Source organism: Poecile atricapillus, chromosome 4 (assembly GCF_030490865.1).
Source record: "Poecile atricapillus isolate bPoeAtr1 chromosome 4, bPoeAtr1.hap1, whole genome shotgun sequence".
Taxonomy (NCBI): Eukaryota; Metazoa; Chordata; class Aves; order Passeriformes; family Paridae; genus Poecile; species Poecile atricapillus.
Window position 1 is genome coordinate 40,702,289 of NC_081252.1, and position 22,014 is coordinate 40,724,302.

At 34.6% G+C, this 22,014-nt stretch overlaps 1 protein-coding gene across 3 annotated transcripts; it reads left to right on the top strand.

Moving 5' to 3' along the window:
• Positions 1-2: 2 nt before the first annotated feature.
• On the top strand, positions 3-13,541 carry CEP44 (centrosomal protein 44). Of its 3 annotated transcripts, none has more exons than XM_058837204.1 (11): positions 3-136; positions 1,627-1,769; positions 2,365-2,512; positions 3,468-3,614; positions 4,496-4,603; positions 5,935-6,078; positions 6,452-6,661; positions 9,317-9,386; positions 11,277-11,404; positions 11,657-11,694; positions 12,497-13,406. In XM_058837204.1, exons 2-11 carry the CDS (start codon positions 1,681-1,683, stop codon positions 12,603-12,605), a joined length of 1,191 nt encoding a protein of 396 aa, XP_058693187.1. In that variant the 5' UTR covers positions 3-136; positions 1,627-1,680; the 3' UTR covers positions 12,606-13,406. The 3 variants fall into 3 exon arrangements, with proteins under 3 accessions (XP_058693187.1, XP_058693190.1, XP_058693189.1); XM_058837206.1 differs by having other exon boundaries at positions 19-136; positions 1,662-1,769; positions 12,497-13,408; XM_058837207.1 differs by lacking the exon at positions 11,657-11,694 and having other exon boundaries at positions 12,497-13,541.
• The last annotated feature ends 8,473 nt before the right edge of the window (positions 13,542-22,014 follow it).

The following is a 22,014-nucleotide window of genomic DNA, read 5'->3' on the forward strand; positions in this document are numbered from 1 at the left end:
CCCGCCGGGCTCGGCGGCGGCAGATTCGGTCTGAGCCCGCCGCGCTCCCGAGGGAACGGCGGCGATCCGAGAGAACGGCGGCGATCCGAGGGAACGGCGGCGATCCCGAGAGAACGGCGTCGGTCCCGCCGCGCGGGTGAGCGCCAGCATCCCTCTCGGGGCGGGGGTCTGTCCCCGCCGTGCGGGCCGGCTCCCGGCCCGCGGCTCTCCCTCTCCTGGAGACGGCGAGCCCTGGGGAGGTCCCGGTGTCCCGTTGTTGTAGGGGCGAGGAAAGGCGGGTGGGGAGCCGGGCCCCACTCTTGCGAGTTTGCCGCAGCGCTCTGGTTCCGGGCCCGCAGCCAGCCTTGCTTCTCCTGGCTGGGACACGCTTTTTTCCCGCTGGTGCCCAGGGCAACCAGCCTAGGACGCGCAGTGCCTTGTGCCGCTCGCTGGTGTACGAGTGGCCTCTGCGCCAGGGGAGTCGCAGCTGGCAGGACGGCGAGGTCCCTTACTTTGTTGGTGACGTGCGATTTCCCCCAGCTCCCGCCCTGTGCAACAGGAAACTGTAGATCCAATTAGAAGAAATGGAAAATCTAGTTGTTGGGTATTTCAAAGACGATGTTTACAGCGTGAGCATGCTTGGTAACTTACATGGGATAGTTTCTTTAGTTTATCTTTGTTTTGGTATTTTTGTTTAGTATTTAACGCTGGTCCTTTGACTGTCATACGCAGTTTTCAGAGTTGTTCTTTGAGCCACTTGCTCAAATTTCTATATTATTGTATCTTCAAACTTTGTCATACTCGATTTTATTCTTGATAGCCAACGCTCCATAACTTCTGTTATGAATGTCTACGGACAAAACCTGTTTTACTGGGTTGGCCTTCCCAAGATTTGCTTCCAACTTGACTGTTACTTTTATGATTTCTTAAGCTATTTTGTAGTGACAGTAGTTACCAGTTTTTCCATCCAGAGGTCTGATGTAAAAAGAAAGGATTGTTGATACTTTTTGGAAAGAGCCTATATGTTTAGACAAAATCCTGTGAGAGTGACTTCTGTGAGTATTTGCATTGCGGATTAGAGCGTCGATTTTATGTCAGATTCTTTGAGATTTGTCTTAATAGCTATTTAAATTTGCAAAACCATAGAATGGATCGCATTGTAGCATAATGCAGGAAGAATAGCTGCCTCAATTTCCAAATAAGTAATTAAATTCTTCCAACAGTAAGTATTTTGTACTTCTGTTTAGTGCAACTAATAATGCAGAATCTAATGATTAAATTTAAGGAACCTGATGGTTAAGTAGGAAGAAAATTCTCTTAACAAGGGCAGAACACATGGGAAGAGCTTAATCTTGAGGAGTGCTGATTAAACACCATAGAAGCACAAGAAGAAAAACACCCACAGCAAATCCAGCCCATTGTAAATGCAAGCTTTGACTGTCTCTTGAGACCATTGCTTCATTTATAGGCTCTGTGACTGTGCCTCTTCATTGCTTGGATTGGTAGGCTTCAAAATACTTGTTTCATAGAAAGAAAAGAAATTTAGTGAAGATAGTGGCAGGTAATTATCTCCCAGCTTCTAGCAGAAAATTGAATTTAAGTGATTATTGCATTTTGTAATTTTTGTGTACATAATTTTTTGAACAGACATACATTTTAACTTTTATTTCATAATCTGAAAGGAGAATAACATTTGGAATAATGGCAACAGGAGACCTAAATGGAAGTTTAAGAAAAATAGAACAAGGACTTCGCTTGTTAAATTATCCAAGAGGTGTGGATTATACAGTGTAAGTGGCAGCGTGAAAACTTACGCTAATGCATGATGACAGCATGATGTGTAAACAAGATATGTGTAAGTAGCATTGCACCCAGTGAGAAGTGAGCAGAACATAGCTATGGGAAGTTGGGGTGTGGTCTATGTGAACTGGAATATAAAAGTATGAAGTTTTGTTCTTCTGAGCAATCCTGAGCTGTATTACTGTCTTGCTCATCTTATACTGTTCTTGTCTTTGTTTTGGTTAGTCTCAGCTTTCTGATTTCTTCAGAAGTGCTTGCAAAACTTCCTTCAGGAAACTTCATCCTGTAAAGATTAGAAACAAACAAAAAAAAAAAGTCTGGATGTTGAGCTGGAAATGCTGGTGTGCTTTAGACTTGAAAATATTTAGATTATGTGAAGATCACAAAAACATTTTTTTGAGCATTTTACAGGTAGCAGAAAAGATGGCTGAATGAGAGAAGCCTGGGCAAAAAAACCTTAAAATTAAATATATTTGAATATAACATGCTGGCTGTATTTATTCCTTTCAAGTTAAATGTTTGCATTCATGTAATGAAAGGCTTTTGTTACCTTCTGCTGTATAAAATACTTCTGTTTCTTAATAGGTTAATAAAGGGTGATCCAGCTGCATTTTTACCTATCATCAGCTATTGTTTTACATCTTTTTCAACTTGCATAGCAGAGCTTTTGGTAAAGTGTGATGTGGAACTGGCAGCCAAGAGTGACTTGCGTTTTATTGAAGCCGTTTATAAGGTATCTCTTGTTCTTTGCAAAAGACACACGGGTTTGAGTACAATTTCATAAAAATTAAACATTTACTATGAGCTTTACTAGAAAGCAATGAACATGAATTTTAGTTCTATTAGGATTTAAGATGAGTAGTAAGTCACTGTGTGAAAGTTTTTAGATTTTAATGAAAATAAGGGTGGGTGGTGGTAGCCAAATCTCAATTTTGAGACATTTGCAGGAACAGTAATATTGTTAGATGTTAATTTTGAAGAACACAGAAATGTCTATTGGGCAATAAGATTTATAGAAGTGACCTTGGCAAAAAAAATCTTAAGCACCAAAAAAAAAATCACAAGAAACTCAAAAAATTAGCATGTAAGCACAGTTAAGAAATACAGCTATTTTGAAACACTGTGCCATTTTTAATACATAAAGTCAAATACTTAACCTTTTATAAATCAGAGTCAAATTCTTAACTGATTGAAAATAACTCTGAACTATCCTTAAAATATACAAAACCACGTTTTTATGAGAGGTGGATTGATGAATTAACAGTGGCTTATTCAGACTAGTTTTCCATCTGAGAGGCTGCTTTATAGGGTTCTGTGGGAGTCTTATGTAGCCCTCTGATGCATTTGCTGAGATTAAGACAACTTTTTATTGTACATTCACTTTAAAAGCTCTTAGTTTAAGTTTTTTAGTATTAATTTCTATAGTAGTTTATTTCTTGAATCTTAAGACTGAGTTGAAGTTTACAAGAGTGATGTGAATGAAAGAGGAGGTATGTTTAAAATCTAGTTAAAAGAAATAGCTGTATATATATTTTTATATATAAAAAATAATCAAATGAGAAAAGTCTTAACTGCTGAAGTACAGAATGAAAGAAAAGTTTCTAGTAAAATAAGTATATGGGCATGCTATTTCTACAGCAAATTGTGAGGTGATTTTGAAAGTGAAGTAAACTCTTGTTTTGTTGCAGTTCCTTCGTGATCAATTTCAGTATAAACCAATTTTAACAAAAGAGCAGTTTCTTCAGTTTGGCTTTGCGGAAAGAAAAATGCAAATCGTTTGTGACATTATCAATTGTGTGGTGAAGAAACATAAGGAGTTGAGTAACTCTAGTAAGGTACTGATCAAATGGTTACCTTTATTTTAAGTTTCTTTTGATATGTTTGATGCTGCAGATAAACTGGTCTTCAGCTTCTATTTGAAGATGCAGCACTGTTAATGGACTAAATAATGGAAAGTTAGTATGAAGTTCCATTGTAAGATGCTTGAATGCTTTCATTCAAGACATGAAGCTGCCAATATTTTGTAGTATAAAAAAAATAGAATGAAGATAAATTTAGTTGATGTCTTTACAGTAAGTGATATATTTTCTTTTACACTACTTGATACAGTGAACATGTGAATCAATAAACATTTCAGATAACTTTAAAGGCAAAGCAAAATCATCTCATATGTTGAATTTCTGTAACAATTTAAACATGACACTTGTATTTGCTTCAAAAATCTGATTATTTTCAGGAACAATATTTGTAATGGCATTTCTTTTTTTTCAGTGTGTGTTGTGTATCAATCTGCATTAATGAAAGGAATTTCCAGTCTTTATATTTTATAGGATTTTGTTTCCTTTGGTTTTTAACAGGTCTTCAGGACTTCTGTATGCTTAATTTGTCAGTTTTGAAGACATAACTACATTTTTTTGTACTTACTTTACTTTCACCTCTGGTGCAAGTTGTCTTTTCTATTTATAAACAGCTTTGATGCAACCTAGCATAGGCATTAATGAGTGTAAAAGTATGGCATTCACTTCTGGATCTGTGTTATCTATAAATTCTGGTCATATTTAATTTTTTTTAGACACTATTGTACTACAGAGGTTTAAGTGTGTTTGTGTGTGTGTGTGCACTGTGAAATGTTCCTGACTGTCAGTGATGGTGTTAGAAAGTGGGGTGTGGAATCCTAAAAATTTGCCTGTGTTATTTTCTTCTGTTCACTTTGGAGGTTAAATCCCAAATGAGGAAAAAAATCAGACCGTTTAAATTTGAAGTATGGTCAAATTGTGATAAAGGTCTTGCTGATCCTAGTGGCAGTGCTCTGAATTCCAAACAGGTATGAAAGTAATTTTTATGTTTTATATCTAAAAGTTAATCTCATTTGTAGCAAGTCAGGCTCTTGCTGAAATTTTTGCTTTCATTTAGGTTTTAATACTTAATCAAATCAGTTTTGAGGTGGGCGGGTGTATGTTTGTTTTTACCCAAAGTGTGGTTGGTTGAAGTAATAGCTGAAATACGGTGGATGTTGCCTCTCTGTTTTACTGAGTACTTTTTTAGATCTCAAAGTCTTGGTGGTAATGACCTAGTGCTGTTACTTGTGCTATATTTGAATTATATAGAGTGTTAGGGAGACCAGTGGAAAAAGATAGAATGGGACAAGGAAGCTGTATCATGCTTGAAGAGTGAAGTGTGCTTGGCCTAACACATTTTTTCAGCTCACCTTTCAAAACACTGTTTGGTCTTTTGTCTGAGTCTGTTCAGCAAGTTTCTGAAATGGAGTATTCCTCTGGGCTTTGGTTTTACAAAAGTAAAATGATTATGCATTGAGTAAAAATGATTATACATTGTGCCACTCTTGACATGTGAAGGAGGCAGCTTTCCTAATATTTTCTGCTAAAAAGGTGCAAAATAAAATTGTAGAAAACTTTTAGGACTATGACTTCTTGTTAATAGTTGGTGATTTCTGCTTATAAAGAAAATACTGCTTTTATCAAGGCAAGCTTCCCAAAGAAAGTAATTGGAATGGTTTCTCTGTCTCTTCTAGTTGTTTGATAGTATCACTGAACTAGTAATTTTGCATTCTTAATTATGAAGTATTTCATTTTGTTTTGTGCTAGTGTCATAGGATTTAATCCACCTAGAAAGAATTGCAAAATTTCTCCGTTTTCTCTAAGAAAGCCTTTAAAGGAAACTGATAGGTAGCTCATGGGGCTATTTTGCTGACAGTTGTCAAGAAAAAGGAAGAATTCTAATCTTCCTAGTTAAATCTTTTTTGTTCTTAATGTTTTAGTCATGGTTTTGATGTTGGAACTGTCTATACATAGGAATTTCACTGTATGTAATAACATATTTTCCGGTCCACACTTAGAAATCTAACAACCTTTACATTAAGGGAAGACATTCAGGTCTTCCTTACTGTTTGTGGAAAGGAAACAAGGTACCACAGTATATATGGTAAAGTGTGTGCATATTTGTTTTACAGTTCCTTCAAGACTGTATGATTTTCTACAATTTAAGCTGCCTGCTATTGTTTTCTGTAAATTTTGTAAGATAGTTAGATTTAAATAAATATTGAAATAATAGGTCTTACATGTTATTACTTGGCTAATGAATTGAAATGTTCTTGTAACAAATAACGCCTGTTTGTTTGTTTTTTTAACAAAAAAGAAGCCTCAAAAGAAGCCTCTGGTTGAACGGCACTCAGGAAATGAAGTTAGTGGTGACCTTTGTTCACTACCCCTTCCAGCACAGGGAGGGAATGAGGAAGAATTGTGCCTAGATAATGATATTGTGGAAGTTAAATGTGAACAAGTAAGAACTTCTATTTTAAGATGTTGTCTTTTTTTTTTTACAGGATTTTTCTAAGCAGATAAAGATTTTTACATTATCGTTATACCTCAGGAGCATGCAGTTGTTATTTAATAAATGTATTAAAAAATTGGAAAAAGGAAAAGTCAGTTAAATTGTACTATCTCTTTCAACACACAGAGAGCTTCTATCAGCAGCTTCTTTTAAAAGCTGAGTTCCCTGAGTAGGGATATTTTGGTAATTCTGGGTGAAAAATAATTTTCTAATGGAGCAGGATGTGGTTACTGAAATTGAAGGTTGCACTTAATTTGTTTGATCAAATGATGAATTGTTTCTGTTTTGAAGTCAGAGGACATGTTCTTATCAATATTTTCAGGTCATAGAAGAAAATTCACAAATTGAATTTTTAAAGAATCAGCTTGCAGATTTCCAGGAAAAGCTTCATAAGCTAGATTGGATGGAAGATAAGCTACGAGTTTTAGAAGAGAAACTGCAAGGAAAGGTGATCATAGATGAGAAGGACTGGAATAACTTACTGAATCGAGTTTTGCTTCTTGAAACAGGACTGTTGTTACAATCCAAAAAGGTGTGTTAACTTCTCTTTAAATTCTATAACAAAAATTGCTCAAACACAATCTTATTGGTCTGTTTATGCCCTCCCTGCTTCCTGACATGTTTTTTTCACTGGCTTTAAAGTCATGATCTGAATGCAAGTGCTGTTTATGAAGTTGATGGTATTTTTTTTCTTAACTGTTAAATTCTATTCTCTCATACTCTATGAACCAAAGCTCTCCATCTGTTCTCATTAATAATGATTCAGTGTAATTTTATTTACTACTGAAGTTATAGAAGGAAATTTTTGAACATGGAGTCTACATTCTGTACAACTGACAGTAACAAAAATGCAGAGTGGAATGTACAGGGTTAATCAAAAAGTTTTCTTATTTTAGTCCTATGTTTAATTTATGCTTGCTTGAAATTTCTAGCCTAATCAATGGGGTTTTTCTCCTATTCCCACTCCCTTCCTTCACTTCCTATTTCTTGTCAGTGATGTTCATTGCATTTTAGGATGTGTAAAAGCACTACAGTTGTGATGAGGCTACATTTGGCATAGCAAATAAAGCCTCTTGTTGCATTAAGACTCTGGGTTATTTTTTGTGTTGAAAGGTCCTTGTGTGCGCATTATGTAATTTGATATATGTACACATGTAAATATTTTGCAGTGAAACATAGCATCACTTTGAAATTAATCATGTAATTAAAAAAACTTTATTCTCTCATGAATTACATGTATCCTTCAGATACTGTCAGATGCTTTCTGGAAGATAGTTGATCTGTGTTGCATTTTTCTTTGCAGTTGTAAAACTATTGAATTTATTCATAACCAGGAGCTCTGTGCCTGTTGCTGACCCCACAAATTTGAAAATGTTGCTAATACTTGTATACAAGACCTGGTTTACTGTGTGCCTTGGAAATGTGGTGGTTATGCAAAGTCTTGAAATGGACAGGTGTTCATACTGATTACCAGGTCATTTCTAACGGCTGTAGCTCAATAAGTAAGGATGGATATTCTCAATTACTTAATAAAAAGTTCAAGTGACTTACCATCTGAAATCAGATTCTTATGGTTCAGTAGACATATGTCCAAATAATAGCACCAATGATTTTTTTTTTTGCAGCAGTCTCAAGAGGCCTTCAGGTGAACAGCCATAGACAGCTTTTTCTCTTGTTTCAAATATACTCTTTTCAAGAAATTACTGTAGCACATGGGAATGCTCCTGTTTTCAGACTAGACTTGTTCTTTGGTTTATGTAAATTTGGTTTATTACTGCTTCAGTAACGTGTTTATTGCAGTTGTTCATATTGTTGGAATAGTATTTGGAAAATACTCTGAAAAATATTGCTCAGAAATTTCCAGTGAGCTAATTATATTTCTGTACTGCATGTTACTGAAAGAATGCACCTACAGAAACAAGTTCAGCTATAGTTTCTCTGTGGCATTGTATATACAAATATATAAGGCTATATATATATGTATACATAGTCTTCAAAACTGTTTTGCAATAGACATTTGAAAACTGCTAAGAAATAATCCTTTGGGACACAGAATTGCTGCTTTTTTTGTTTAATGAAATCGCATCCAGGACGTGCTTCACACATACAGAAACAATTCAGAATTACTCCTTCCTTACTCTTGCACTTTTCAGGGACTTTTTGGCATCTAGCCAACATAGCAGGAACACTCTAAAATCTGTTTTCTGCTGTTGCCAAAGTAGCAGCAGCTGTGCATTTAGCTCTGGGAAAGTCTGAAAGCTACCAAATCCATTTCAATGAAAGGAATTGACCAGACATAGTCTGTGCAAATTTGATTTTTGTATTTTTTTAAGAGATAGTCATTATTATGTTTTTTTCCAGCTCTTTCCCATACAATACCTACTATTTCTCCTTCATTTGTTTATTTGGGTGCAGTATTCCCCTGTTAGCTGATGTAGTTAGTTACTCCAGTACATAAAGTGATGTATTTTAAAGGCTGAGATGTCAAATCATAATGATAACTCGTTATGTAAAAAAAGTTTAAATGTTTGAGTGTTGCATTTTTTTATTTTGAAATTAGGAAATTGTATTAAAAAAAGTTATTGTTTGCTTGCTTATGAACAACCTTTTTCAAGTTAGATTAAGTTAAACTGACGATGTTTCTTAAGAGAGCCCTCTCATTTAGTAGCCTGGAAAACCAGCTTAAAATAGACTTCTGAGTTCTAAGCATTTAGGTGGAATGAATTTCAGTTAGTCTATAGGCTATTTTTTTAGAACTAAGGACTGTATTTTTGAGTATCAACCAGCGGTAGGAGAAGGCACACTTACTTTAAGCTAATGGCAACCAATGTTGAGATGAAATGATTAGTACAGGCTAAGACCATTCTGCTTGTCCATTCTACTCATCACTAAGTTATATATAACTAAGTTATATGCACTGTATTTTGGCCTGGTTTTGACCTCTTTATGAACAGCAATATTGATATTAAGAAAAAAAGACCCATTAAATAGACTAGTTTTTTAATAAAGTGCATTTATGGAAATGTTGAATTTTTTTAGTCCTGTGAAGATATTTGTGCAGTGCCAACATATCTGCATGGTGTAGCAAGCGAATACATACATACCTAGTACTTAAATATACTTTAGTTCTGTCAGAAGATGATTTAAACAGGGTATATGGCTAACATGCAGTAAACTTGTATTTCAGAGAGACTTATCTAAAGAGTTCAGCAATATAAATCAAGAAAGTGCTTCTAGTAGCATTCCAGTTTCTCTTGGTGAGTATTAATAATTTTCCTCTTAATTAACATAAATATGCTAAATACTTCTTGCTGACCTTGACTAATAATAGTTTAAGTAGGTAACTGAAATTTAGTGACTTGTGAATTTAAAACCATACTGCAGGTTAGAAGTTAACTTCAGCATTTCATGTTTCTAACATTCTTTAGATGATTTAGTTGCTATAACATAGTAATATTAGTTACAAATAGCTACTAAAAATATCAAAGATGGAAATTTAATCAACTTTCTGTTGCTAAAGCTTTGAAAAATAATACTGTCATCTGGACTTCAAGCAGTTATCATCATGTTTTAAAAGTGTGCTGTTCTTAAGCACAAATGGAGTTATTTTTGCTGCCACTAATATCTTTTAGGTTGCTGTTTACTTCTTTTTAATGGGGCTCAGACAAATCATGATTCATAATCTTTGTTGGTTTTCAGCTCACTACTGAATGTTTTCTATATTTCATCTCTGAAGCAGTTAGCAGCTCTCCAGCTGGCATTTTTGATAAACTTTCTTGTTTTGAAGAGAAAGACAAAATCTTTTTCTTCCATTTCCAACTTTGTTTAATTTTGATAACATACAAGAAGTAAACGAAGCAGACTTGAGTGGGAAAGAAGTTAAAAGCACTGCCCAGGCCATGAGTAATTCTGTTTTCCTCAATGGCAGCTCTCTAGCCCTTAGCTCTATTAGCTCCCTTAGCTCCCTCTGTTCCCTTACTTGATTTGGCGTGTTTCCCTTGTGGCAGCTGTTATTCCTACCACCAGTGGTAAGGAGGATATTCTGTTTTCCATTCTCACATATTAGGCTTTTTTGTCCAGTGTTGGGCTCTTGAATTGTAATTAAAAGGGAGTCTCAGTGATCCAGTTTCCATGGAAATTAGGGAGACAGTTCTTGATTATGTCAAAGCTTGTTTTTATCTTGGAGTCTCAGAAATGGGTCCTCCATTTTATAGGGCATAGAAAGCTTGTAATATGTTCAGTTCCTTTGATAAGTTTAGTGGTATGTTACTAACACTTGAGGATTTTGTAGTAAGTAAACAGGCATATGGTTTTTGAAAGAGAATTTTTATATTTTCACACTCCCTAGATTCTTTTGAATGTGTTATTCCTACTTTTCTAAAATTCAGGAAATTTTAGGTGTAAAAGTAACGGGGACAGGATTAATTATTTTATCTGGGAGTTTAATACTTTGAATACTTTCAGGCTCTTTTTGGTTGTAGCACTCTTCAGCAAGTACAGCTCTACCAAATAAACAATTTTTAATTTTAGGTATTTAAAAGCAGTTTAATATGAATTTTAGGTACAAAATAGTGTAGGTAAGTATGTTCTAAAGGTATGATGTATAGATGGTGACATTACTAAGAAATGGGTATGGGAACATGTGTTTTTCAAGATACTAAATTCTTTTCCCTGACAATAATAATCTAAAATTACAAAGAATATCACAGCTTTCCAAATGCAAACAAAAAAGAAAAAAAATTCTGCTACTTATAAGGCAGGTTACTTAGCACAAATTAAAGACATGTTTGAACATGCAGTTTACAATAAAAATAATATAAACTATATGAAATTACTATTAAATATTTGGCACTGTAATCAGATGTTCATAAGCTTTGATTTTACTCTAATCAGGAGAAAATAGTCTTCTTAGTAATCTTTGGAATTTACTTTTTTTATTTTATATATTATACATAGTGTAATATTGCACTTGTTTTTAAAAAAATGAGAAACCTGTTTTGGACTCTCATAGTAGCTTTTTCTTTTCCCTCTCTAAACAATGCATTCTCTTCTGTTATTACCTACTGTAAATCAACTTATTTGATAGCTGACCTTGCAAAAGAGAGCAAAAAGGCAAAGGTGACATAAAACTGAGCATTTCTCTATAGATACAGAGAGGAATGAAGAGATGCCAGAGAGTCATCTTCAGTCGTCTGGATGCAGTTCTCTGTTATCCACAGACCAATCTCCCAAAGACGTGACCATTAATTCTCATGATCTGACAGACATTTCAAAGGTAAGTAAAACTGGTGAACGCTCAGTTGATTTCCTTTGAGGTCAAGAGAACAAGTAAGCATTGGTTTTAGTTGTATATACTGATAGAAAAACAAGGAAACTATGCTAAACTACATCTTGGTCTGTCTCTTAAAAATACTTTTCATATGTAAACAGTGCTTAAAGTCACATTTTCTCTGAATTTAAGTTGAAAGTCCATCTGAAGAATGTCAGCTTTGAAGAGTTCACTAACTTTGTTGCTTTTAAATTGTAGGAGACAATAAGACAAAGAATGGAAAAGATAAGTAAAATGTAAGTAATAGGAAAGGGCAGCAGGAATTTATTTCCCAGGGGGGAGTTGTACTGGACTAAGGCACACAGAGAATGTACATATGTGTTCCAAACCTCAAAGGTCTCTACATCAGGTGTGGCATTTCCTTATGGCTCTACTGGATAGTAAATCTACTTACAGTTTTGTATTTGTGGGATATGTCACTCTTTTGATTTCTAAAAAGCAATAGAAAGCACTCTTAATAGTGTTGACTAAAGATTAAAGAGTGTTTAAAATTTGGTTGATAAGAAATACGAATATTATTTTTTTCCTGGTTGAAATTCCCTGGTACTTGCAACTTTTCTTCCTGAAAAATACCTGTTATTTTAACTGTGTTTTATTATTTAAGGAAAACTAAAACCAATTTCAGCCTTAGCATTATAACGGCTGTATTGAGATGTATTTGATATTAATTCTGTGATCTATAATAAATTTTTTTGTTATATTTTTATTATACTTGAAGAGAAATGTGCTGCTCTACCATGTTTCTCTAGCAAGAGATTTTTATTCTCTAAGTGCATGACCTATAAAATGCTCTAGCTTTTTCTGTGATTTTAATTTTATTGTTTGGGTAACTTCTTTTTTTGTGTACTTAAGGTTTATTGATATATGGTAGGCATTCAAAATAGAAACCAATTGCAGAGGAAAAGGACAGGATGAGAGAAAACTTAATGGGGTCATGCTGCTTGTTGGCATTTTGGATAATTAGGACATTAAAAGCAAGTCAGTCAGTTATTTTGTACCTTATTTTATTAAGTGTATGTAAACAAAATTTATTTTCAGAATTGAAGAAACCTTCAACTTGTTCAAAACACCAAGCCCACCTCTGGGAGTACCTGAAAGCAAAAGTCTTCAGACCTGGTCTCTGCAGACTTACGGATATCAGAAATAATATGTATGTTTGTACAGCATTAAATTTTTAATATATCGAATTTGTAATGATCACCAGTGCTTTTATTGCTTTGAATAAATATTTTACTCATATATCTGTGTATTGATTTCCCTCCTCATGACCACAATTTTTGGTTTTAAAGACTGTTCAAATAGCTTCTTCCCCCCTTGTTGCACTTTTGTAAATTGAAGTCATTACAGCAGTGTATTCTTGTGTTGACATTTGTTAGCAGTGTGCTAAGTAATATGTTTTTTAAAGTGTGGGCTTGAGGACCGTGGTTTACATCCTGTTGGAAACATTCCAGCTGGAACTTGAGTATTACACCCAAGAGGCATTCTTACATACCATCTTACCATCTGTACTGTCGAATAATCTTAATAAAAAACTTACATACACAGTTTCAAATATGTACCTTTTTTGCTGTTGTTTTATTTTGAAATATAAGTTTTCACGCTGAGCTGGAGAGTACCAACACTTTATGGCTTCCATTAACACTGACAAAGTGAGGTTCAGTTTGATCCTAAGCACTAAAATGTGCAAGTAAGTCCACAGACTTTGACTGCAAGAGATGTGTTGAGTGTTTTAGTGCTCTTACCCAACACATTTTAAGACCAGCAGCACAGATGGAGACCAGTCAGTATACAAAGAAACAACATTTTCATTACTTGAAGCCATATTAAGATTTCTGTTTAGAGACATAAGTAGATGTAAGACTTCCATAAACATATGATCAAACCAAAGATGTGTGAGGCTTGATTAGATTTATTTGTTTATTACTCTTTGTAAACTGGTAGCCTATCATATCAAGGTTCCTTTGTGTTTTAATACTTCACTTTAAAGGATATTTGGAGTTTAGTATTACAAACCAGTTGGAATTTTTTTGGAGGCAGAGTTTTCAGATGAAGGCAAAAGCAGCTGTTTGACATGCTGTAAAAAGTGATTTCTATTTTAGCAGTAATTATGATTTATTTCTATAACCATATGGAATATAAATCGATTTTATTTTACATAGAAACAGAAGAGCTTACGGCTATCTGTTATTTTATATAAACTAGTTGTGGGTTTTTTTGACTTTTTCAGTTGTTCAAAAATAAAAGAACCTAGAAAGATTGAAAAATTACATAGTAGGAATGTGTTATGCCCCTTAATTGAAAATAGGCCTTGCAAATTACTGTTCATTATTCTAACAATGAAATGAAATGAGGTTTTCTTCTAAATGTTAGAGCAAGTCATGTCTTAAAATAGGACTACAGCACCATCTTGTGGAAATCTTTATAAAGTCATCAAAGAAGTAAAAATTATTTCTGTCTGCTTTAAGTTGCTATGGTAAAATATTTTGAATTATCTCTTATTTTTCCTCTTTGCCTTGGAGTCAAAGAAGATTTTATGCTCAGTAAGATATTTATTCTCTGTGATATTTGATAATGCTTGTGGCAGAATGAAAGGAATGATTGTTGTTTGTTGATGTCATGGCAAAAATGAGAAGTGTCAGTATACTTTATTCAAGTTACAGAGACTTATCATTGAATGCAGTGAGTTTTAGAAAAAGCTCTTTCTCTGTGTGTGAAATTCAATATTATCTCTAATGCTATTTAATCCTATATATAGTAAAAATCCCAAGTTGTTTAACTATTTCCTTCTTCCAGCAGCTTATATAGTAATGAAAAGCTAAAATAGGGATATGGACAAACTGAGGTTTGAGAAGGGCATTATTGTCTTGTAAAGGTTAATTTTTCTGGAGAAACAGGAAGGTAAGATGATCAAAATATGTTAGAAGCTACTAATTGTGGAATTTACTTAGTTACTTTGTATTACAGATGCTTAAAATTCTTTACTAATCACTAGTGAACATGGTTTGAAAGCAGCATTTTTCTTTCAGCTACTTGTTTTGACATGTCATCATTTCAAACAGTTGCAATTGTAATATATTCTATCTTAAAATAATTTATTTGGTAATTATTTACAGTTATATTTTCAAACACTATGCCGCATATAGTTTGTTCAGGATTTTTATTTTTTAGGGTCTTTTTTAACTCTTTGTGGTGAAAATACATGAATTATAAGTGAATGAATATTTACTTATAATCCTCAGACAGCAAATTGTGCTTCTTCAGGAAAAGTATAACTGCAAAAAATGGTTTAATGATAGTATTTTGCTTTTGTGGTCTGTAGGCAGATTTCTGTGTGGTAGAGATGTGTGTTGTGGTCTTTGTAGGATACTGGGGACAATGCACCCTGTCACCTATGCCAGATGAGCAGTCAATACAATGATGGTGATTAAAGCACTTTTGAGTGTCCCAAATGGGGAAAAGAAGTTGTACCAAAACAATGATATTCCTTCCCCTGAACATCCTATGACTTATTTAATGAGGAGTTAGTTAGTATCTATATTTATATTTAGATATAAAGTTAGTATCTCTGTTTAGGTAATGTGACCTTATCTGAGAGAAAAATGTACTACCAGTCATAGCAAAAATCATTCTCTTTGGATAATGTAGAGCAGATGCTTTATTTGGAAGTGGTGAGGCATTCTGCTCTCTAGGAGTAAACTGCTCTAGTTACAGGTTCACAATTAGCAGTAGTTACAGTCACAGCAGTAGTGTGGAGCACTGATGTTCTAATACAGCATTGTGTGTTGGTTTTCCTCTCCCCTTTCCCTTTGCAGTTATTGTAAAGAAAACTTACGGTGTAAAGCAAAATCACTTGATGATAGATTCAAAATCAACAGAAATATAATTTTGCCAGTGTTAGGTTTATAATGATCAATTTTTAGCATAAGCAATGTCAATATAATATATATAATATAATAATATAATAATATTATGCCTCAGGGTATTTTTATCAAAGGTGCAATTCTATTTCTAAAACATACTGCAAGGTCTTCATAAACTTTCACACTTGTGGGTCTGTTCTCTTACCTGGTGTTGCTGCACTGCATTGAGTGCATGTTGAAATATGAACTGGGATTAAGAGTTGGAGAGCCTTGAATACTTTCCATGAATGCTGAGAATAGTTTCAGAAAGCTGAAGTTTTTGGCAGCTTAAGGGATTTCCTCCCAGCACTGATCATTCCCATCTGTCTATGTTATCAACTGTGTTTCGTAACTGATGTGACTTAAATATACTCTTCTGAAAATAAAGAGAGAGGGGTATTGATTGTATTTTTTGGGTGGTCTTGGTTTTTTTTATATTTTTTCTCATTCACATCAGCTTTGTGATCAACTTATGACATTGCACACAAATGTTTGTGACTGAACTTTCAGTTGGAGCAGCCTGCTGTGCTGTCAACAAATAACTGTGCAACATGAGAGAGAATGGGTCAAGTTGGTGTTTTACTGCTGAAAGATCTCTTTCTCTGAGTGCAGAGAGCTAGAAGTGAAGAAGTTTCTGTACAAAGTCCCAATGTACATATTCATGAAAACTTGTTTAATTTATCTTAATTGATTGAATGAAAGGGCAAATGTGTCAGAGAAAAACATGGAAAATAGGATTAAAGGAAATCTAAATCTACACTTTGAAACTGGGTCACTTTTCAGGAGTTGAAATAGCTGTTTATTACATGTGCTTTTGTTTATTTTTTTTTTCTTGGCCTTTTTTTTTTTTTTATTTAGAGGCATATTTTTCATATCTTCAAAAATATCCAAAAAACTCAACCATTTTTTTGCTGTGTAAAATGACCATAAAATATACAGGCAAATGCAAACTCAATCCTTGGGGAATATTCTTTGTAATCTTTTGTTTTATGGAATAAATATGTATGAATGTGTAACACATTTAAAATATTTCACATAGATAATCACTGTATTATAAAAATAGGAAACATGTTCTCCTTACAACCTTAGTTTAACTGCAGTGGAAAACTAGGCAATATAGTTCATGGACTTTGAATCATTTAATTTCTATCAATATAAGTAAGTTTCAATATGCAGGAAGACTTCAGTTATTTTTAGCAATGCGTGTTCATTTGCTCCATAGGTGATCAAGTAGAAGGCACAATGCCTTTCCTATGATACTCACTGATGGTCTGGCATTGCATAGTCTTTGTCCCTGTATTGTTGCATAAAACACTGATAGTAATTTCTTGCTCCAACTGCAAAATTAAGAGATTCTCCTTGTTTTTCTCTTGAATATGATGTGGTTTGGTTCATTGTTTATGCCCGCTTTAAGAACTACTTAGGAAAAAAACTAATGCAAAAAAAGTATTTTTTTCTTGTAATTGAAAACATCCCATTGGAACCTATTGAAGGAGCTAAGGATAAGTTCATGAACTTACTTGGGCTTATGTATTCATGGTAACAGGGTCCAGCTTATTGTAGTTATAAAAGTGGTTGACAGCTGTGATAACTTCAGTTAAAATAGTTGTGCTTTTGTGTGAACTACAGAAAAATAGGTGCTGATATGGTGTAAGATTACTAACCTGAATACTTTATCAAGCTTCATTTTAAGCTGAGACATAACAATTTAAGAGCAGTGACTCAAATTTTCTGTGGCTTTTTTTCTCGTATCACTGTTGGAACATTTCTGTTTTGTCTATATTATATATAGTCTTTTTCATGAAGATATACCAGCAAACAATATATTGCTCTAAATGTTTTGTGATTGAATGTCATACTCAAAACATAAATCTTTTTGTTTGAAACTGACTTGGACTTGCATAATACTGTGTTGATGCGCTGATCATAAATTGTCTTGAATAGAAAATATACAGCAGGAAAAGGATACAATAATTGCGTTACTGTAGCTTGGAAAGAACAAAAGGCAATTATTCTAGTGACTGAGAACGCACTGAAATTGTTATTTCATTGTTGTTTTAAAGGCGTCAGCCTTGAGTGAAAGTATTTTTGTTACAGGAATGTCTTTGATAAGTGTTTGGATTTTAAGTGAGTTGTCTGTTGGTTTTGCCCTCATATTAAAGATTGACATAAATATGCGCTAATAGTGGTCTAGTAGTACAAGAGCAGCAATGATCTGTAGGTGTTCTGGTAAGGTGTGTGAGCTTTGCTGTACAGGTATAGTTTCACCTTAGCAATAAAGGGAAGTTATCTGTGAACCCCTTTTTGCTTAAGGAGAGAAGCTGTCGAGTAAAGAGCAAACTGAAGTCCTCATAGAAGTGAGGCCTTGAGCTATCAAAACCCAGAATATTGAGGACTTTCCTGGCTATTGAAGTAAGGTCCACAGGAATGCTGTCTGGAGGAGGTAAAAGTGGAACTACAAAGGAAATAGGAAAAAAGCTCTGGGTGATCCAAAAGTGGGTACTAGCAGGACATATTTTATTTAAGTAACACTTTAAAAGTTACTTCTAGAACGTAGCGTGTCTGACAATCAGGCAGCACAAAGTACCAAGGCATTTAATTAAGAATATACTCATGTTGAGAACCATTTGAAATTAGAACAACTCAAGTGAGTAGGAAAAATACGCTGTGGTCATATGCATAAGACGGGGTTAGGCACCATATCCATATGAACAAACCAAACAACCTTGTGACCAGTGGCTCCATACCTAATACACAAGTGCTTAGATCAAAATTGTTTCCAACCTCCCCTGGGTAGATTTGTTTTTATCTCAACTCTTCATGCCCTACATTGGGCACCAATTAAGGTTGTCCTGGTTTAGGAATAGTATTCCCCAATTCAGTGCCTTCACTGTTAACTCTCTAAAACCACACTGCTGCTTGCTCTCTCTGTTTTGCTCTCCCCTTTCCTGCTGGGTGGGGTGCAATTGAGAATTGGAGGCGAAAAAGGCAAAGATCATGGACTGAGACAAGAACAATTTACTAGAAACAACAATGAGATAAGAAAAACAGTAATAGCAACAGGATTAATAACAAAAGGGTTCAAAAGAGAGAGTGATTTCATGCAAAATTCTCACTGAGCCCAGGAGGAACCCATTCTCCTTGGACAAGCATGTCCCTTTCCCCTGCCCTCAGCAAGGAGGTGAGGTGATATAGAATAACCTCCATGTCCTAATCACACCCTCTCCCTGCTACTGCAAAAAGATTAACCCTGTCCTGGCTGGAACCAGGATAGACAGCAATATTGCTTCAGCAAATGGTTTCATAAACCTTTTATCAATAAAAGGAGATGGAATGTGGTGGTATCTTGAATCTTGTACAAATCAGAGACCTGTAAATAAGAGGTGAAAACTTAATTTAGCAGATTATCTAAAACTGCACAGGTGTCAGAGAGGGTTTTTGAGCTTTAAGTAATGTACCTTCAGACCTGTGTTGACAGCAGTACACTTTAGCGGGTAGCTAACTTTAAAATGTCTGCCTAAATTAAGCTGTCTTTAGCTCCTCATTTACAGCGTGTCTTGCATTTTTATCACCATTTGAGTCTCATCAGGCATGCTAACAGTATTTATTTCTGTTATGCTTATGTATTTAATGTCTGGGGGGGAGGGGAGCAGAGAATGATTGGTGGGGTTTTTTCTGTCTACCTGAGTGAGGTTTAATGAGAGCGCTTGAACCCCAGCTGTACTCAGGAGCACAAGGTAGCTCAGGTAATCACTCCAAGTCCATGTAAACAAAATTGTTAACTGTAGCCAGTGCGAGCATTCCTAAGTTATCAGTAACTTGAGGAGCTCAGGTCCTGACTTGTTGCTGGGGCTGGTGTTGGGGTCAGCACAGGCTGCAGGACCCGGGAAGTTTGTGAGTCAGAACACGCCAATCTCTATTGCAGTAACTGCACTCTTACTGATAACCGGGCTAGTTTGGTGACTGCAGGCTTAACATCTTGGACACCAGCACATACATCATTAGCTGAATGTGGGACCTGAAGTTAAATGGTGTTTATGTTGTGCAGATATAATTCATTAATTATCTCATGCATCCCACCATGACTGTTGTATGCATGCTTTTGTGTCTAGCTATGGGAGCTGAAGGGATTAATATGTTTATAAATATCAGTAAAATATTCAAAACATAATTAATACTAGTTTTTAACAGAAATGGTAAAATCAAGTAAGGATAACCTGAACTGAAATTTCAATTTTTAATGGGCTCAATGCTTTCCTGTTAAAAATTGAAGTAGTATTTGGAGTGATTTATGAAATAATATCCTATTTTCATGTAAAGTAAGCTTGTAATTCAGGCAAAAATAATCACAGAATATACTGGGTTGGAAGGGACCCACAAATATTATCATCCTGGCCCTTCAAAGGACCATTCCTAAGACTCAAATGTTTTTAAATCTGAACATTGTCAGACAATTTGGTAAGGGGTCATTATTTTTTGTTGCTACTGTGCTAGTCATTATACAAAATTAAAAGTTGACTCTTACCAAAGAGACCCTAAATGAAGCATATAAAGTCGAATACATATTTTCTATTTTGGTGTATTTTACTGGAAAATATAGACAGACTTGTCTATTATAATATAAACAATTTAGTCTTTAAGCTACATTTTTTTCATAGAAGATTGACATTTGCTGCTTTTTCCAGATAACAGTAGCCAATGTTGTCTTATCAGGAAACAGATTAGCTGCAGTTCTGTAAGTCATGGAGAAGATAAGAACAACTTTGAATAATGGAGCAATGGTGCAACAAGGTCCTTGTATTTGAGAAAGGATTAAACACTAAACTTCCCAATAAGCTGACCATCAGACTTTTTCTCCCACATAAAATTTCTCAGTCACTTAGAAATATGAACTTCAGATATTAAATTATAAAGATTTATATAAAAATCTTAAGATTTTAGTCTTTAAAATTATAAAGCTGCCTGCAATAGAGAGAATGTTTCAAAATTATGTGTTTTTTATAGGAGATATTCAATTTAATATTCATGAACAATAATTTTTATTGTTCATGTGGGCCCTTATTTGTAACATTGAGTCTATGTTTCAGATATAATCCCTCAAATTTAATATTTTACAATGTCTAAGAAAAGATATCTAAGAATATGGTCTTAAAATCTCCACAGAAATTTCTGGGTTACATTTATTGCATCTCTGAATGTATATCTACTCCCTTGCTAGGCAAGATTTTCTTTATGTCAGTGAGAAATGCATGATTGTACATGATTTCAGCTCTCTTGCTATTATTAGCATGTATGCCATTTAGTCCTTATTGTATGTTCATTTAGAACTGGTTTTGTAGCTGAAAGGGAGTTTTACTCCCTTTTCATTTCCCTTCCTTATATCTGGCCTGCTAATCTTTTCCTTCTTTACAAACTGAAGCTATGCTTTTCTGTTTCAGAAACTTCTTCAGTTTAATGTCTGGATTACATATCTAGGAAAGAGAGAAGAGCAAGCTCATTGCTTCTGCTAACAGCGCTAAAGATGATTCTCCTTTCTGGTTTTATCTTCAAATGTTTGTTTTTTGTTGAAAAAGAAAAAGATCAACACTGCCCATACTCTAGTATAAAAATAATTCATTTTGTGATTATGTGAAATAAAAATAAAAAAAATCCCAAAGCAGGAGCTTTTAGAAATGTCAGAAATACCTTTTTGGCTGTATTATTGTAATATGGCTTTTAACATAGCTGTTACTCCAAGTCCTTGTATTATCTTTGTTTGAATAGCATTGCCCTTGAGAAAATTTTCTCTCCTTCAGTAAAGAAGAAATTGTTATTGGTGTTTATTACTGTGTCAGGTCAATCTGTGACTATTTTACTTGCTGATACTTTCTTTTATGCCTTAAATTTCAGAAAGACACAGCTATTGTTGTGGTAGGTTTTGTGTTCCAGTGAATGTAGGAAAAAGGGAGAGAATAAATTAACAGGTTCAGTCAGGTACCATGACAAAAGTTTTGTTCGTGTTACCTCATTCTATTCTATTGGTAGAGATTCTGTATCAATTAGGATAATTTTTCAAAAATGACTGCAGGGGACATTGTGCAGGCTCTTGCAGAATGTGAACCATGAGAGAAGTCATGGTCCAGAAAAGGTAAATCAGGGAAATATTCCATGGAAGCTGTAGATAATCAGAGTAGTAACATTGTGACTACATTTGTATAATTTGCATGATTGGAGGGAAACAGTAGACAAAATACATAAACAGTAAACTTCAACTGTGAGAACAATGTTTGCAGTACAGAAACAGATCAATAGGAAAGGAACCTGAGTATTTCCAGTGTTATTTGCATAGGTAGACGTTAGCTTGAGATTCTGTATAAATCATACAAATACATTCTTGTCTCCTGTTTCCTGTTTGAAACTTAGATTCTTCAAAGCAAAATATAATGTCTCTGATATTTTCCAAGGGGGCTATTTTGCCTCTGTGCAGTGAGATACTGTGCATCCAGTATCTCACTTTTGCATAGGGAGACTCTACTTAGAACTCATTGCAAAGTTAGGTTTGTCATATATCTTGTTTAATGTTTGTCAGCATGGAACTATTTCAGCAAATTATTTTTTCACTCAGTATTTTCAGTAAATATTTTTTAGCATTTATGATCTTAACAGCCTGAATGTTAG

Coding starts and splice junctions, on each gene's coding strand:
- CEP44 (XM_058837204.1), top strand. CDS start 1,681: ATGGCAACAGGAGACCTAAATGGAAGTTTAAGAAAAATAGAACAAGGA. Junction 6,662..9,316: donor TGTTGTTACAATCCAAAAAG/GTGTGTTAACTT, acceptor CTTGTATTTCAG/AGAGACTTATCTAAAGAGTT. Junction 11,405..11,656: donor ATCTGACAGACATTTCAAAG/GTAAGTAAAACT, acceptor TTTAAATTGTAG/GAGACAATAAGACAAAGAAT.